We start from the raw sequence: 18,301 nt of genomic DNA, 5'->3' as shown, positions 1-18,301 counted from the left end.
GTTTGCGGCCAGGGGTTAAGAGTTTGTGCAGTTTGTGACTATAGGTTTACAGTTTGCGCAGTGACGGCTCCAGAAATTTAAGTAGGATATTCAGGATTTACTTTAACTCTACTAGCTGATTTATTTAACAATGATATATGTACAAAATCTCATATAGTTGTATAAATTGTGCGGTCAAAAAACATAACCTCTATTCTAAAAAAATTAACTACCAAGCGAAATGAGAACTTAAAAATATATACTATTTTTTTAACAAATATTTTTTTTTGAAAGTTATTGTGTTGTGTAGTAGACAATGTTTCGAGAATGGAGAAAGTAAAATTTTACAGTTGTCTTAGAGGAGTTCTCATATTTTGTGCCATTGTTTAACCGGTGTATTAATCTATTAAAAATCTTTTGAACGAAATTGTAGCGAGTCTGTTGGGGTTGACCTTCTCGAAAATATATCGCTCTTTAGGAGGAGGACATGATAAGATTTTCTATCGCAATCTTAAATTCGAAGAATATTATTCAAGTTAACGGGGTTTGCAATGTAGTTGAGTTTTTTTAAAGCTTTGTCTGTAATTGTATAAGCTAACTAGACAAATAAATAAATAAAATATTTATTGTAATGAATGCGAAATTAACACATTTAGACCATCGACAATAAAAATAGAGAGAGAAGGCAAAGCATAATACTTACCCATATAGATTCTTCATTTTCTCTTTCTTTTTTCAATGTTTTAATTATGATTAGGAACTTTATTTGAGGTATATAATGTGTTAGGTGTTCAAATTATCTGAATTGATGTGTTGTAATTGTGTTGGGTTGGGTGTTCAATTTTTTGGGTTAGGTTTTAAGAAAATATTAGAATTGGGTGTTCAATAAAAAGCTAACACATAATTTTTCACGTATTCTAAGCCAAAAAAATTTGTTTGGGTGTTTAGTTGACCATGTAACGGTCTACATAGAGCCGCCTCTGAGTTTGCGGCCAGATGTTAAAAGTTCGTGGCCAGATGTTAAAAGTTTGCGGCCATAAGTTAAAAGTTTGTGGCCAGGTGTTGAAAGTTCACAGCCACGGGTTTTCGTTTATGTAAATTCTGACACACTGTCATAGTTTTTAGCCACAGATTTTATATTGGTGTAAATTCTCTTTGTTGGGTGTTCCAATTTTGTGGAAAAGTAACTTTTTGAAAAAGAAGGCAATTTCAAGTTCAAAAATTACGAGTTTACGCAAATAATTTTTCTACCAATATGAATCTTGTTTGATAGATCTCATTAAGATCTTTTAAACGGTGCAAAAAAAATTAAAAAAATATTTTTCATTTTTCATTATATTGGAGTTTGAAATTACCTTCTTTTTCTAGAAACCGGAACACGAGGTTTCTTTGGTTTAATCCAACTTGCCAGGAAGACTCCGGCTAACCCATCAGCCTTGTCGATGAGCTCGTCAACGGGTAGATTGTTGACGAGCTGAGCTCAGGAGTAGATTGTTCGAACTTGGTCTTTGTTCAAAACTTGATTAGCTTCAAATACATGTTCAAGCTTATCATTTGACCTAATTTTGAACGAGTTTAGCGGAGCTAAGCCCTAATAGGTTCGTTTGTTGTACAGTTCAAGATTATATAGCTACGCAGATCAAGCTTTGGCTTGTTTACTAAACAAGCAGAACTCATATTCAAGCTTGAGTAGCTGGATTCGTTTTACAGTTTCATATTCAAGCTTGTGTAACTGGATTCGTTTTACAGTCTGGGTTCATCTATTTATCTCGGTATTGTGTTGAATCAGTTTGTATTAATCAGTTTAAGGACTTTTTCCCCTATGATTAGGATGCCTGGGTTTCTGTGGGAATCCCCGTTTAGGATGGGGACGGAGGTTAAAAAAAAACCCCTGGTGGAGATCGGGGTTTAAGGACTTTTTCCCCTATGGTTAGGATGCCCGGGTTTCTGTGGGAATCCCCGTTTAGGATGGGGATGGAGGTTAAAAAAACCCCCTGGTGGAGATCGGGGCTGGGATGGGGATTGGATAGGGTGAGTGGATCAGGAATGGGGATAGTTGTATACAACCCACTTTGCCCCGTTGCCATCCCCAGGCACAGAAAGTATGAAATTCTTCTAAAAACAAAATACAGGCCCCATTCTTTTTCCAATTTTTTGCCCACTTTTTCTTAAAATGTGAAAAAAAAATACCCTCAAACCTTTTAAGAACCCAAAAGATACACAGGACAGCAATCTCTTGATAGTTGATACATCGATTTCTGCAAGGGGGCACTAACCCAAAGCAAGAATCTGTATTTACCAACCAGCAAAAGGAACAAAGAGAAAACTAAAGTAAAAAAATACTCCGTATGTATTATCACAGATAAATATCATTTTCCATTGCACAATCAAAGAAGCTAAATTTCAAAGCTTTTGAAGCAGTAACCAACCAAAAGGCAAGAAAACGAGAAGAGATTTGCAATTTGCCTCTGGCTATCATCATTCGCAAATAACATATGCAGAATCAGTCACAACAAGAAGAAGTTCACGAACGTCCAACAGTAAATTGATTATTTGACTATTGCTAGAATGTAGACGCTCTATACACCGAGAATCATATCTTAATTCTCCCACACACGATAAGAATCCACCCAAAAGCTGTATTGAACACAAGGCATCGTTTGCTTCAGTTTTGATCGGCTCTTCCTCCATGCCTTTTTTGTCTTCCTTCTTGCTTCAAAAGGGTTACTATCGTGTGGGAACCACCGAGCGCAAGGCAATGGGTGGATTTCACCGGCCATGGTGGCACATCTCGCATGATGTTGAAGTTCTGGAATTGAAATAAGTGCATTGATCGCAACACCAACTGCCCAAATCGTCTGAATTCTTACTGGGCCCACCGGTCTTGGAAGCTGCCTTTCCTCTTCCACTTTTCCCCTTTCCACCTTTTGAGCTAGCTGCTGTCTTGCTGCAACCCCCTTGGGTATTGACATCCGCTAGACCATTCTCTAATGCTCTAACCAAGTTCTCAAAGTAATTTCTAGTTACACTGGTGCAATGACAGGGAATGTAGTTAAAACCAAGAAAACTGTGAACATTCAAAAGGACTAGAGTCATGCAATGAGATTTCAGTAGGAACCAAAAAAAAAAGTAGGTCAGGCACGCCGATGTGTCCAAGTTGAGTTTTACCATAGCAAACAGATATGTTTTACCATAGCGGAGACTGTCATTCTTGATTCTTTTTTCCCCCTTTTGGTAAACAGTCTTGATTCTTTGTTGAATGAATGTTAGCTAGACAGACACATGCCATACCCTTCCCTAATTGTCAACTCAACTTACTAAGAACAGTGATTGAACTAGACACATCTAGCCACGCAATCAACTGGCAAAATATGTTACACAAAGCTAGCATCCCAACTCTTTCCAGGGGTAAAATATAAGAAGAACGCTATACGTATAACAATGACAAAAGCAAGTCCAAGGAAGATGCACTTTGCCAAAGGAACACATCATTACTTTAGCACTACTTTCATGAGCTACAAATCAGGGTTCTAAATCAAGGAATTAAGAAATGTAGTTCTGTGACACAGCCATATATTGCACTATAACAGAAAAAATCGACCGACATATTTGTAAACATCGGTATTGGAGGTCCGCAATCCCATTACGCAAAGGTTGATACAATGTGTTTGGTCAATAATTTATAACACTGCTAAAATTCAAGTATAGTGAGGCAAGAAGCAAAAACATTTCTAAAAGGTGCGCGTGAACAACATTGTGAACTGTGGACACCGATTAGCGTAAAAAATTCTTTTAAGTTGGATGAGCTTCAAACTCACGCATCCTCACTTTAGACAAATCTGGAGTACATTCCAGGTTACTGCCTTCACTGGACAATCAAAGAGGCAATGCCGCAATTAGTAGAACAGTCCAATACAACAAAAAGGAGAGTAAATGGAAGGCCCCAAGGCCCCCAACCCTTTAATATACGATAACTATGACTAAGATAGGCAATATTTAGTAGCAAGATAACTAAGTCAGCGACAGGTGTAACCATTAGAGAATAGCAGACGATACTATTCTCTTCTTTTCATCAGAAGCACAACTCTGCAAGTACAGTATGCATAATGAAAAAGTTCAATCACTAGAACAACAAATCCTAGACAAATTACCTCGTCAGTCCAGCCAACTTTGTGCGGAAATCATTAAAATCATTAGGAGGGGGTTCAGCAATGAGGTAACTCTGTAGATCCTTCTCAGCACATTGATGGAGCCTTTCTAAACCAGCCTCTGCCTCACCTGCAAACAGTACTCAGAAATAATTCCCAAAGTTGCATTTGATAGACGTTCTGAAGAAACCACAGACCTTGGAGATATTCAAAAAATTGCCTCTTAGCTTGTTCCTCCTCAGATAGGTAGTACCCGTACGCATAGGTCCATTTTAAGACTCGCCGACATTCAACTATCTGTGGACATGTAATAACATCAGACAGCTTAGTGATGCTTTTAAGAAAAATTATAACAACCCGTAAATTAAACATAATCATGAAACCGTTCTCACTTATAAAGGCCATGTTCAACCTTCTAATAACAAATATATAGAAATACAATTTCAAAGTCCAATAGTACAGTTACCCCATACCGCTAAGTACAAAATGTATTGTGTATATTGGTTATAATTGTACGACCACCACATTCCAAAAAGAAGAATTGTAAACCACTACAAATACTGAGAGCTTTGAGGGGCACGAAATGATATTTAGCAGCAGAACGAAGATTTGAAACTGCAATTGGACAGCCTCTGCAGCCTCTTCTATAGCTGCAGTCTATACAATCCATTGTGCAACCATTTTCTACCAAATGAGAGACTATATATTCATTTGAAGCATTGTCTACAGAGGAGAAATCAGATAGGCATTTCAAGTAAGTCTACCACACTTCTACTAGTCATTTAATTGCCTATTCACCTATAAAATCCATAGCCAAAATAAAAAGTAAAGGGGTTAAATTTCACACCCCTTGAACATCTTTCTTAATATTTAATCACTTGATCTTACAGTTTATATAAAGGTAAATAAAAATACACAAACTCTCTGTAAATTCCCTAGATCCTCGAAAAATCCCAAGAAAGTAGAAAACTTCGGTATATGATCGAAACTACATTATGAAATCATGTACAATTCTTATATTAGCAATACAAACACATGAGTATGAACTATCCTTATCTTTTGAGATTGAAATCAGAATTCCTCAAATTTACCATTATCATTGCCCCAAATCTATAATAAATATAAAATTCCCGATGTAAATCAACAAGCTTCAGAATTACCTGTAGCCAGGCCTCTATAATGAACTTAAGCTGTGACTCAGGTTGAGATTGTCTATCACTAAGCTTCTCGAGCTGTGGAGAGAGAGAGAGAGAGAGAGAGAGAGAGAGAGAGAGAGAGAGACTATTACACAACTGCAAAACATAGGAAAGAAACAGGTGGTTGAAAGATAAGAAAATCGAAATGGGAGGTAAGGAAACCATTCCACACTGCTAATACCCTAAAAAGCAGCATTTCCAAAAAAAAAAATCATCCTCAAACAGTGTTTTCTTCCATCTGCATCTCTCTATACGCTTGGGATTCCAGCATTAGCAACATAAGTTGAATAAATTTGCCTTTTGCCATTTAAACATGCTTATTATATTGGCCAGGGTGAAACGGGATGGTAGATAAGAACTTATGAACATTGAAAAAAATCAACAATAAAATATCTACAACCTCGGCATATTGGAAACATCTAAACATAGTAAGTTTGCTTACATGCACATTTTGCATTTCATGTAAATCTGCAAGAGCTTTTTGCCTCGACTGTCAGAAAATGCACCAAGAAGAAACAAAGGAAATCATTAAAATCAACCAACATGTAAATGGAAAGGGGAGAAAAAAGAAATCAAACAAAAAATAAGCATCTAAAAAAGGCTAAGAATGATCAACAAATCTATGACCTCATAAATAGAGCGAGACACCCGTCAAAAAGACTTATTGCTTAAACAAGAGGGGGAAAAGGCCACAAAGAACAGACAACAGCATTAGAAAGCGCCCATACATGTTCTGCAGTACCCCGGCAATATGAAAGGATCATAAGTTGATTGAATACAGGGTTCTCAACTAAATTGACTTGCAGTAAGTAGGGCTCAGCAATAACATAGCGACAGATCGGAGATTTACTCCAACAAGTAAAGGGAGTTAATATAGATAATGGTTGTGCTCAAAAGTTATAAATTAATTGATAAGCCCAATCCCAGTATCTTGATTTCAAGCCATGACCTAATGGCATATCATGCTCTAGTTCTCCTTATTGCACATAGTTACTTTGATGCTGCTATTAGCAAACCCTAAAGTACCGGTAAAAAGTAGTCTGAAGTTGGAAGATTACAGTGACCAGCCCATGGTTGATAAAAAAAAAAAAAAAGCGGTCCAACTAGCAACAGGCACAGCTTCACTTCATCCAAAATCCGTTTTTTCCCTCGTCTAGGCCTCCGAGTCAAAGAAAGTATAGGAAGATTTGATTTGTTATTTCAATAGACAATACAATTTCATTTTGATCTAGGTTTCTCGAATTTTCCTAATCCTAGGCGTGACTGGCATGCAATAGCCTTTAGTAAGTTGTTTTGTAGTAGCTTAGGAATTTCTTCTGCTTAGAAAGAATTAGTCTTATACTTTGTTTGTTCCTAGAGAGAGTTATCTAATCCAAGCAAGTCCATGGATTTCTTTTTGCTCAAATTATTGTCAAAATGCTTCACAGCATGAAGCGTGACCTCATCAATGTCTAACTCAGTAGACAGAAATTAGTTCTCCACTGTATCATAACATAAACAGTATCCTAATTCCTACAACATAATGAATGTAAATTTCCTAACTTCGAAAGCATAAAGCCTTACATATAAACCCAAAAGAGTACCATAAGTTTAAGAAACAAATTGAACCAAAATTTCAGTCCTCAATCTAAAAGAATGGACTACAATAATCTCAAGGCATATATAGCGCAACAACGAAGACATCTAACAAATAAAATATACCGATTGATTGGTTGCCCAACGTTCATAGTAATGAGTGTATCTCTCTAAGGAGTTCTTAGCCATCTCTCTCCTCCTTTCAGTTTCATCATACTACACCAATAAAATAGATTCAGTCACAATCGATCTTTTGTTTCGAAACTACAGAGATAAGCACTATTAAATGTTCAAAAGATTTGCCTATCAAAAAAAAAAAAAAAAGCTCAAAAGATTAGAGCAAAAATGTGGCAGGAACAAGTCTTTAAACGATAAAAATTAAAGTTCATCTGAAAGACAAAGCAAGCATGAAAATTTCATTACAGCCCCCTCTTGCTTAGCTGCCTCGTAACGATTACATGCATAGAAACCGCCTGTTCTCTCACCATGATCAGTCCATGCACCAAGACACAGCCTGCAAGTACGATGATCAAATAAATAGGTGACTTTTACAACATACACATGTAGATATACATTTGTCTTAAAAAATACAATGCAGCCGTCTATCTCAATGAACTGGCAACACACCTCATTCACATATCTTGCAAAGCATAATAGAAAATGTTACAATAGAAAACCCAATAATTGCTTAAGTCAAAGTGGAAAACAGTATGAACAATTAGTTCAGGTACTTTTATTTACAAAAGTGGTATAAATGCTTACCAGCAGAATTCAAATTTGCAAGGTGGCGTGCATGTCATGTGCATACAACCTTGGTTTTTCTCAATCGGTCGCTTGCACTTCGGACAAGGTTTGGAATTAGCTAGTATCCTGACAGCCATAACATCAAGTATTTAGTATCACACATTCTATGAGATACCACATAACAATAGTGCTGCTTTATTCTAATATATATATGTAATTACAAACACGGCAAAACCAACATGTGATCTCATGTTTAAATTTTAACGACCCAGGTGTGAGTGAAATTTGGCATCGGCAAACCGAGAACGTAGCCATGGGGCATCAAAAACCAGACCAACAAAATTCTAGCAGAAGACTTTCGCCTCATGAATTGCACTACTAATAACAATGATAGTAGATATGAGTCAATGACTACTACCTATAAAAAAACAAGAAACACAATAAGCCAACTCACTATACCAACTATGGCTTTTCCAATTTTAATGTTTGTAATTCATAATTCCTCAAACATTACCTCGTTCCGGTCACCACTTCAACATGTGTAGATTGAACAGACAATTCAATTTTTTCAGGTCACAACTTATGTGAAAGTAGTTGGTCAAATAATATTGTCATAGACAGGACCAAGTACAAGCACACCATTGAAACTTAATACCCAAAAGATAACTTCAATCAATATACTTCCATCGACCAGTCAAATCATTGTTGCAGAACTTGCACACATGGCTTCTGTGTCCATAGAAAGACATACAATCGAAATACTCAATAAACCTTATGACACAGAGATGAGCACTTCCACGGTGTAATTATAATTATCCACAAGAATTAGTCGATTCACAATTGAAACAAAAGTGCAAATATTGTTGGCCAAAACCATACTTTCAATGTGCACCTATTTGTAATACCCCATATCCTCTTAAAATGGAAAAAGTTACACACGATCTTGGCCTATTAAAAATTTTGTTTCCCGAAATGAATAACAAAACACTATTAAGTATGAAAACTACCACATTTCCAGAAAAAGTTTAGCAAGCAGTCAAGCACAATATCAAACATGAAAACTTTCTGTGCCGCAACAGATGTTCTACCAATTCATGTTTTCAGACTCTGCACTGTTTTTCATAATCCACTTTGCCACAGTGCTACAATCCACAGGACGATGAGCTTCTTCTGTACACTGCAATTTCAGCTCAAAATAATAAGCTTTAATCTCATATAAAGCAAAGTCATGGAACTACAAGTCTACAACCTTAAATTTCCATGTAATCCAAAAGGAACTTACATTCCAACAAAAGCCATACGAACATGAGCAGGCAATATCATAACCTCCACTGCCAACAACAAATTCAACAGCATACTCACAGCCCGGGGCAGGACACCACTTGGTCTACCAAATAACAGTTAGAAAGGGAAAAAATCAGCCAGTAAGATGCAAAAAATAGTTAAGAACCACCGATCGCGTAAAAACCAAGAAAAGAAACATGAATTGTTTTGGAAACCCTAACATCTAGTGAGTTACTTGCTGCTTCTGCCCATAATTTTAGTGCCTTTTGGGAGTTCCAACCTTTTATGTCATATCAAAAGGTGTTTATTACCAAAATTGTCCCTTTTATCTAAACTTTTCAAAGTGTCCATACCCCTTTGCGAAGGATTTTTTTTTTTGAAAAACTACTTAGATTTTGGCTTTGACTTTTTAAAGTGGAAAAATATATTGGGACATCCCAAAATGGAATGATGGGCCAAAAAAATGGGACATAGGGAGTACAACTCACTATTCACTTGCACTTAGTTTTATCTGCTGATATCTGCAACTTTAGCAACCATTTCATGGGTAAATCATTTAACAAATAGATAGAATTCCTGAAACCTCAATTTCAAAATTTTCCTTGCAAGGGCAAGGGGAACAAAGAAATCCTAGGAGACCAAGCAACATATCTTTTAAATATGAAGTACATTATGAGATAGGTGTACTATCCGTTTACAGTCCCCACGAAGGTTGCATGACAGTATTACCAGTCAATGTATGGACTTCCATAAGAAAGTGACATGTCTACTAATTGCTGCAACCACATTTAGGAATTATAGACAGTCATTAGCATCTAATGTAAGTCGGCAACGGTGTTACAGCTTTTGGATTGTTGGGGACCACCGTGTCATTTAAGGGGCTGAAGAAGGCGTGGAATATAGCTCCTCTTCGCCTGATTTTGAGTGTTTGGGGAGAGAGCATTCAAAGCACGTAGGACTTTAGAAGATGTAATATAATCTTTTAAGACAAAGTTAAGCTGTCCTCACTTTATTCTTCTAATTTTTGGTTTATCTCTGGAATAGATGATGTCAGCCAAACTAAGAGAGCAGCTCATATAACCCAAATGTACCTTTCTATTGTCTTCTATATAAGAACGAAGAAGGTAACGGGCATACTTCCCCTTATCGTCATCAGAAGCCAGTCGACCGATCATATCCTGACCAACAGCAGCATAACAAGATGGATCAGGACATCGCAGCATCAAACATCCAGGACCACCATCGATGGATGTCCTCATGTAAGCTGCCACAATAAATAGCAATTATAAACATCAAGATAACTTCTCAATTCCATATATATGTAATTGCACAAATCTGGATAATCTAAGATAAGCATTGGCATTAGGCGTATATCAACAAAACAAGAATTAAACATGCAATAAAGCAGATGAAATGACTAATAAAAACAAAGAATAGGGACTGATTTTTTATTAGATCTCATTTGGCTACCAAACAATGTCTCCTTGCACAATACATATTGCTAACATTCATGATATCAAAGCTGATGAGTCACTTAATACACCATTCATCTGTAAAGAAACCATCTGTCAAGCGATTGCAAAAGATGTTCCACTAGAAATATCTCACTATTGCTTCGATAATATTTCGAGAAAAAAGGAACCCACTTTAATAGCAATGGATTTTTTGCATACAAATGCAATGGCTAAGTAACAAATCACCCAAAAGGCTACTGAAAAATAAGGTTTAGGGAATGGATTATATATTAAAACTTGGTGGCATATAGAGGCACATGTGCCAACATTAAATCCCTTAAGACTTTTCTTCTACAAAGAAACACAAGCAATTATATGTAAGACAAATGCCTCTTCTGGAAGTACTTATAATAAGCATTGCAAAGATGGGTCCAAACCAAGGATCAAAACGAAAGTTTTAGTACATAACTAGAAATCCCCCCAACCCCCCACACAAAACACATGTCAGACGCTCGTTAAACCATTTCTCACAATATTGTCATGTTTTTGAAGGTCGGACATGCTTCAAACACTTCAGCACCACACATCCATCACATAGACTCAGTGGCGGTTGGAGTGTAGGATGAGTGGGGTGGGGACACGGGCAGCCACTAAAATCTTTTTTAATTTAAATTTAAATATGTATATTTTGCATTTTGTCTTATTAATTGTATTTCATAAATTTATTTTTAATCACTCTAAGACATTTCGAATATCATTTTTTTCATTTTTTTATTTCACGTATTAAAACAATGTCATTGGCAAAATGAGATGTCTAATGCAAAAATAGCCGCCACTTACTATTTGGAACTCTCTAATGCATAATGTCCAAAATTCAAAATTGCCTAAATCATGGGCTATGTGTTCTATACTTTAGCAATTATTAACAATGGGATCAAGATTGCTAAAAATTGCATAGTGAATTGCTCTTAGACTAGATCCGCTGAGACAATTCAAGCAATTCGTTTGTTACTTTGTTTTTCTATTCTCTGTAAGTTACATTCTAAGCACGAACGGTTTTTATTATTCTAACGTTGCTTAGTACAAAAGTTTTTGGTTGAAATGTGTTTAAATGGTGCCCCACTCATACAGATTCCTGGTTACGCCACTGCACAGACACACAAGAAACACATCACAAAGTCGGAGAACAAAACTAGAAATCCAAGATAAAACAACGAGATGGATCTACTCTTATTAACCCCTTCTCCTTTAGATTTGTCCTTATAAAAGACTTAAATACAACATTCCAATTTGTTCATGAAAAACTCTGTACAAAGGATAATAGAACTTCTCATCTATAGTAAGCTAGGTATTCATGTTTCTAGGGTAGATTACACTGACATTACCTGCGCTTTGAGATAAATACAGTTGGCCTTACATAATAAAATCAACGTCCCTTAAGATTTAATAGCATTTAAACCCATGGTATTACTCATATGTTAGGAATATCAATTGAAAATAGTCTATACTGCCCTTGATAATATCCGTTCCCACACACCACATACACCTAACATCCTACTTCTGAATAAGATTTCCCAGGAACAAAACACACTCCATCCCCCTTTTCCACCACCCCAACACCCTTACCACCACCAAGCTAGTCAACAGCTGCCATTATCACTGCACTTACTCTCAGCCAGCTGTCATGTGCCAATTGAACAACAATCACCACCTTCGCCCTTCCACTATCGCCACAACCTCCACTGAACCACACCCCCCATTCTCTCACATTGCCCATTGCTCATCTCACCCCCTTTTCCCCATATTGTCTCTCTTCTACCAGATTCTATGCAATCAAACCCCATTGACACCAGATATACACGTTCCACAATTGTATTTTCACTCTCGAAGGGCAACCTTGAAGGGCGTAGACCGACGGGGGAACGACGCTTTGTGAAGGTTGGGTGAAGTAGAGAGAAGGGGTGAATGGGGGCTGTTGTGGGATGGTGGTGGGCTGTGAAAGTTGGTCCAAGTGAAGACAGAGGGGTGGATGGTGGTGTGGGCAGAGGAGGACTGTGACGGTAGGGTGAAGCAGATATAAATGGGAGGTAGGGGTGGGGCATGGGTCGTCAATGGGAGTGGGCTGTGAGTTGGTCAAGCATAGAGAGGAGGGAGCTGTGTCAGGTAAGGATGGACGGGGGTCATGGCTGCGGTGTTAATTCAACAATTATCTCGCGGATCTTTATAAAATCGTTTTCTGGGTTTATTGAAGCAAAAAAGTGAGCAGTAAACTAATAACAAGATCACTAGAGAATGACCAACCGCCAAAATTTGCTGGACCTCGAATGCACGAAATCGTATCCCCTCTGAATCCAAACGATCTACATGTATATTGTTAACTAACATGCTACTCAATGGTATTACTATGAGCAGTAAGTCAGAAATTTGTAGATATCCAAAGAATTAAGGTAAAATGAAGCCAACATTTCCAGCATGTACTGCAGAAAGGATGTCCACAAGCAGCAGTGCTAATCCTGTCAAGAGGATAGCTTTCAAAACAAATCCCGCAAGTCAACTGCACAGGAAAAAAAAAGAAGCATTAGACAAGTAAATCAAAATAAGGGAGAAGAAAAACATCCTACCCATATGGTCTACAGCATCTAGTGCAACACACGAATGCAAAGTTTTCAAACATTGACTCTCGGTAACTTACTAATTTAGCATTCGAAAATTGAACCGGCCGTTCCAGCAAGCCCACAGTCTTGCGTACTCTGTCTTCATCAGCAAACCAGGCTTCGTGCACATTACTCACACTCCTGCTCAATTCAATTTTTCAGCAAACAACATAAAGGGCCATGGAATGATGAAATATCGCATCTAGATTAACGATGATTCATGCCGTAACAGATTGGAGATCAATGGAACCATCTGTTGACTCTGAAAGATCACCCCCACCAAAATACATGTAATTCAACAAAAAACTATATAAACCTCAGTGCTGATCTTAGACTGAGGGATTCATAAAGTGAAACAATTTACCAATGGTAGTGACAGAGTAGGATGCTTGCAGCTACTCTTGGTATGGAGAGGACAGTGGATACTGTTGTGATATCATCCTCTTGACGCTGGCGTATATCTGCTTCGTTCAGGACCACATAATTTTTCTGAAACATAAACAAGATGTGGAAAGTTCAAGAACAGAAAAAGGAATGCCCGAAACCTTTAACTTGCTTCAACTACACACTCAATTGAGAAAGTAGGCAGACGAGTTTAATGGCAGTATCGCTGATTACAGAAAGCCATTACCCAAAATCATCCTCGGCATGAAAATGAATTGAAGTTTCAATACAAGGCTTTACACTCCATAAGATTGGAATTTCACAACACGTTATCAAAGATTAAACTGTGTATGATAAAAGAAGTCTACACTCGACAGTCCCAGATGTAACAGATACAAGACAAAAACTTCATACCACAACACTGAAAGTTACTTACAAACAAGTTCAACCTTGTCAGTAAAGCGTTTTTTGTGTGTGTGTGTGTGTGTGTGTGTGTGAAGACAAGTGTAATATATTATAAACATCAATCATGAACTGGATAAACACTCTGTTTTTTTCATAAGTAGATGAACCGTTTATAACTTCTACACTAGAACAGGCAAGGACACACAAATTTAAAACAAAAAACTTTGTCAATGAACTCTGCCAAAAAGGAAATTCTAAACCAAGCTACAAAGCCCTCAAGAAGAACAACAAAAATTTACAATGTCTTCATAGCAGAGGGAACAGTCTCATGTTTCAAAAAAACAGCTCACATAAATAGAGAGCTGCTATCTAATAGAATGTTGCAAGCTCGTATTTTCAAGCACAATGCAAACACTCGATAGTCAAGCAAACCCTTACCGACCAGCAAAACCAAAGGATAACGCAATGATCAAAATCAACCTTGCCCTAATTGCACACCCGGTGACTTAGCTAATCGAGTAACTCTCTAGGCATGAGTACAACCTCCTAATGAGACGTGACCTTGCTCATTAGCGTAATGAAATTATTCATGAGGCTATCATTAGCAAATGGAGTCCTTGACTAGCGGCTGCATGTCACGTATGCAAGGATACTCAAATTGCAATCCCTGGCAATGGATACTCAGAAATTCAGCAATTGTTGTTTGCTCTCTTAACTAAATTGCAATTCAAATCAGCCCAATCTTTCACCAAAACGATTGAGCTGATTACCAAAAGTGCGTGACTGCATGTATTTTCGATAGATGCCAAAAATCATAATATTCAAAACACATTTGTTTCAAACATATGATAATTCTTTTCCAAAGCCCTAAATCATTGGCAGTCCCATAATTGAGTCCAAAACAGTGATACACAGATAGAATAAAAACTCGCAGAACACAATCACAGTTTTTTATTTTTTAGATAATCAAACAGTACAGAATTACACATAAATACACTTCAAAACAATCTACAATCAGCTACGGACACAAGGGGGTGCCCGGGCCCCTCCCCAATGTCTAAATATTCTCACATACTATACTAGTTTTCCAGGTTAATGTAGAAATAATTCTATGGAATTGGCCCTGCAAGTTGCTCGAGTGAAACAAATTTCTTTAGATCCCTACGTGCATGGCAAAATTCCCTAGTTATCAATCATTTTATGTTCGCGTGTATATAATTAAATGGCGGCTGCGCACATTCACACAATCCCGTCCCTTCCTTAGACCCTGCGCATTGTATACTTGCGAAATGCATTACTTCATTATCGGTGTAGAAATACATGTGGCTCAAACCCCTACTAGGCACGAATCCTGCATCCACCAATCCCTAAATAGTGGGAAAATAACACTTCAAAACAATCTATAATCAGCGGCGGACACAAGGGGGTACAAAACAATCCCCAATGTCAAAATATTCGCACATATTATACTAGTTTTTTAGGTTAATTTACAAAACAAATAAATAAAAAAATCTACGGGATTTCCCCTGCAAGCCGCTTGAGTGAAACAAATTTCTTAAAATTCCTATGTGAGCGGCAAATATCCCTAGTTATCAATCACTTTATTGTATCGTTTACATAATTAAATGTCGGTTGCGCACATACACACAATCTCGTCTCTTACTCATACCTTGCAAGTAGCCAGTATTCTAAAAAGTCGGTCGCTAGGATGACTATCCCCGCCTAGGCACTAGGAGGTGGTCCAACGTCTATACTAGGCAGCTGACTAGTCAGCGCCTAGGCGCCCGTTTTTGCCCAATTAGCTCCTAGCGATTTTAGAAAATTGCAAGTGGCATTATATACTTATGAAATGTGCAACTTTTATCAATATAGAGATACAAGTGGTTCGGACCCACGAACGTCTATAATAGCGGTAGACTAACACCTCAGAAAAGGCCTAAAAGGCGAATTTTAACCCGTTTTTTCCCCCTCCAGTAAAAATTTTCACCTGCTGGTGTTTGGCAACAATGTCATGCGGGTCCTCGAAGTCGTGGTTCATGAACTCGTAGTCGCCGCAATCGTCGTCGCTGCAGTAGTCCGCGGCCGTGTCCCCGCTGTAGTAATCGTCGTCGACGGAGTTTGCGTCGAGCATATCGTCTTCTGAATCCATGGCTATAAATATACAAATATACACACACACACAACAATCCTAGAGACCAAACCCTAGGATTTGGCTCCCACAAGCTCGGATTCTGGGGTCCGATGGCCACGAATTGAAGAGAGTATGGGCTGATCGGATCGCCCTAGAGAGAGAGAGGGGAGGTGGGAAGAAATCAGAGAATGAGAACGAAGGTGTTTTGTTTCTTAATGCTGCTTGATTAGAGAGAAGGAAGGGTAGAAAAAAAAAAACAAAGATAAAAAAGTGAAGATATTACTAGTACTAGAAAGTGGAGAAAAAACAAGAACAAATGTATGGATTTAATCTGCTGATCAAAAAAAAAAAAAAATGTATGGATTTAATCAGATGAATGTAAGAAAACTTGGAAAGACATCCATTTTGATATGGAAATTAAGTAATATCGAAATGGTTTTGGTTACGATTGAAATTTTAGTGAGCGCAAAGGACGTATATCATGGGTAGAGTACAAAATTTTGACACAATATAATTTTGACGTTAAAATATTTTCGCATTAGTGAAGAGAAAAATAAGTTATGTTAAAGAAAAAGAAGAATGCATATATTCCGTTTGACGAGAAAGAATCAATCTATCTACAAGATAAAATATAGTAAAAAGTAGAGTCAATAGTGAAAGAAAGAAGAAGAAGAAATATCATTTGAATGAATTTAGGTGATGTAAGAGCATCTCCGGCATTCACCCATATTTTTTCTCAAATTTGAGTCAAATTTTGGGTAGAAATTCATTTTGGGTAGACACATCTCCAACTATCAAACCCAAATTTCAAACATCTCCCTCTTTCTCTTTCTCTCTAACTAGCCGTTGGAGAAATAGGTCAAGGCAAAAATTGTCTCAAATTTGGACAAAAAAATGGGTAAAACCCAAAATGGGGAAGGGTTTGGGTCAAAGATTGGAGAGAGATTGTTGTGGTTTTTGCCCCATTTTTAAATTTGAGTCTTAAAATGGGTCAAGGCTGGAGATGCTCTAACGCTAAGATTCTTATCTTATACAAATATTTATTTATTTAATTCAAAAAATAAGTACTCTCTCCGATCTAAAATATTTGTCCGGTCCGCAAAATAAAGACTAAAAAATAATACATTTTTTCATAAAATAAAAGAATTCATTGATATCTAATGAATTGTTGAAAAAAATATAAAATTTTCTTGCAAAAATTATATTATTTTTATGTCATCGTTTTACAGACCAAACGAACATTATGAGAGGAATGAAGTACTTATTAGTTAGTGGAACACAACCTAGTCGGATGAAAGTATTAATACTCAGTTTTTTCCGAAATAACATATATTCTTTCATATACAATCTCAGTTATTCGAAAATGAGATCTATTCTTTAAGTTACAATTTCACTTTTTAGATTACTGAGATTAAAAAATCTTTCCATCTTGATATAACTGAGATTTTTATTACACTTTTACAAAAAGTGAAATCTTCTTAGGTTTTGGATTGTGACCTTTACACGCCATCTTTGTTGTAGTGATTATAGATTTGACCTAAAAAAAGCCACATGAGATGCAAAAAGATTTAATGACAACAATGTTACAACCACATCACTTACATTTATGGGAGATAAACAAAGATCCTAAAAGGCCCTAAACATATTTGGATGTGTTTTTCGATAGTATGATAAACCAAAGTCCAAGGACATGGCAATGGCTGCTGACTGGAGTATTCAGTTTTCCAAGATGTTGTTTATTTCGGATGAGTCCCTCAAACTGGCATTACCGAAGCATCGGATAGTTCCGGGCACATCTATAGCCGGACTTGTGTGCCCAAATTATTTCCATACGGCATATAGAAACCTTTTATCCATTCATGTGCAGAGATGTAAATCTGTTAAAGGGATCAGCGTCCTTTCCTTGTTAGTTGGAGGAGGAGATAGATCAGCTTTATGTCGTATCAGTGGAAGAACGCGAGCTATAGAATGCAATCAGATAATCGTACTTGCTGGAGTCCAATTTTGGTGTAGTTACATAGCCAATCTGTTCTCGCGGAAGACGAATCATTAAAACTATTCCTCAGAGATTTCCTGGTGTTCAAAGAGGAGATTTTCCTTGCACCCTTGTTATGTGGTTATGTCGAAGAACTTGAGTTTTCTGTAGTTTCAGTAGCCATGAACTATTTTTTTGTCCAGGGTGCCCTTGCTTCCAAGATGAAAATGGCAAGGCAGTTTTTTTATTGTACAATTCAAAGCGTTCGGGTCATCTCAAGCTCATCTTACCTAATTCTTGGAAGATTAATGTCACCGTTATCCAACGAAGAGCCTAATTAAAGTTGGAGCGAACCAAGCCTAGCTACAAGGT

At 37.2% G+C, this 18,301-nt stretch overlaps 1 protein-coding gene across 1 annotated transcript; it reads right to left on the bottom strand.

The window, feature by feature from the left end:
• Positions 1-2,326: 2,326 nt before the first annotated feature.
• LOC131315798 (probable E3 ubiquitin-protein ligase ARI7) lies at positions 2,327-16,347 on the bottom strand. The gene is made up of 15 exons (XM_058344994.1): positions 15,811-16,347; positions 13,399-13,523; positions 13,073-13,175; positions 12,844-12,934; positions 10,018-10,190; positions 8,925-9,029; positions 8,731-8,819; positions 7,661-7,768; positions 7,322-7,412; positions 7,025-7,114; positions 5,766-5,813; positions 5,288-5,359; positions 4,325-4,424; positions 4,131-4,257; positions 2,327-3,007 (listed from the first exon to the last, which is right to left on the bottom strand). The coding sequence occupies exons 1-15, from the start codon at positions 15,970-15,972 to the stop codon at positions 2,749-2,751; spliced, it is 1,743 nt and encodes a 580-aa protein (XP_058200977.1). The 5' UTR covers positions 15,973-16,347; the 3' UTR covers positions 2,327-2,748.
• Between the last annotated feature and the right edge of the window lie 1,954 nt (positions 16,348-18,301).

The sequence above is a fragment of the Rhododendron vialii genome, chromosome 2a (assembly GCF_030253575.1).
Source record: "Rhododendron vialii isolate Sample 1 chromosome 2a, ASM3025357v1".
Lineage (NCBI taxonomy): Eukaryota > Viridiplantae > Streptophyta > Magnoliopsida > Ericales > Ericaceae > Rhododendron > Rhododendron vialii.
Note: the sequence above shows the minus strand (reverse complement) of the source record. Positions and strands in the feature narration are given on the sequence as shown.

Excerpts from the sequence above, each read along its gene's own strand:
- LOC131315798 (XM_058344994.1), bottom strand. The coding sequence starts at position 15,972 with ATGGATTCAGAAGACGATATGCTCGACGCAAACTCCGTCGACGACGAT. Across the intron at positions 4,258-4,324 it reads ATTTTTTGAATATCTCCAAG|GTGAGGCAGAGGCTGGTTTA; the intron begins GTCTGTGGTTTC and ends TACTGTTTGCAG. Across the intron at positions 3,008-4,130 it reads AAGTTGGCTGGACTGACGAG|TGTAACTAGAAATTACTTTG; the intron begins GTAATTTGTCTA and ends TCATTGCACCAG.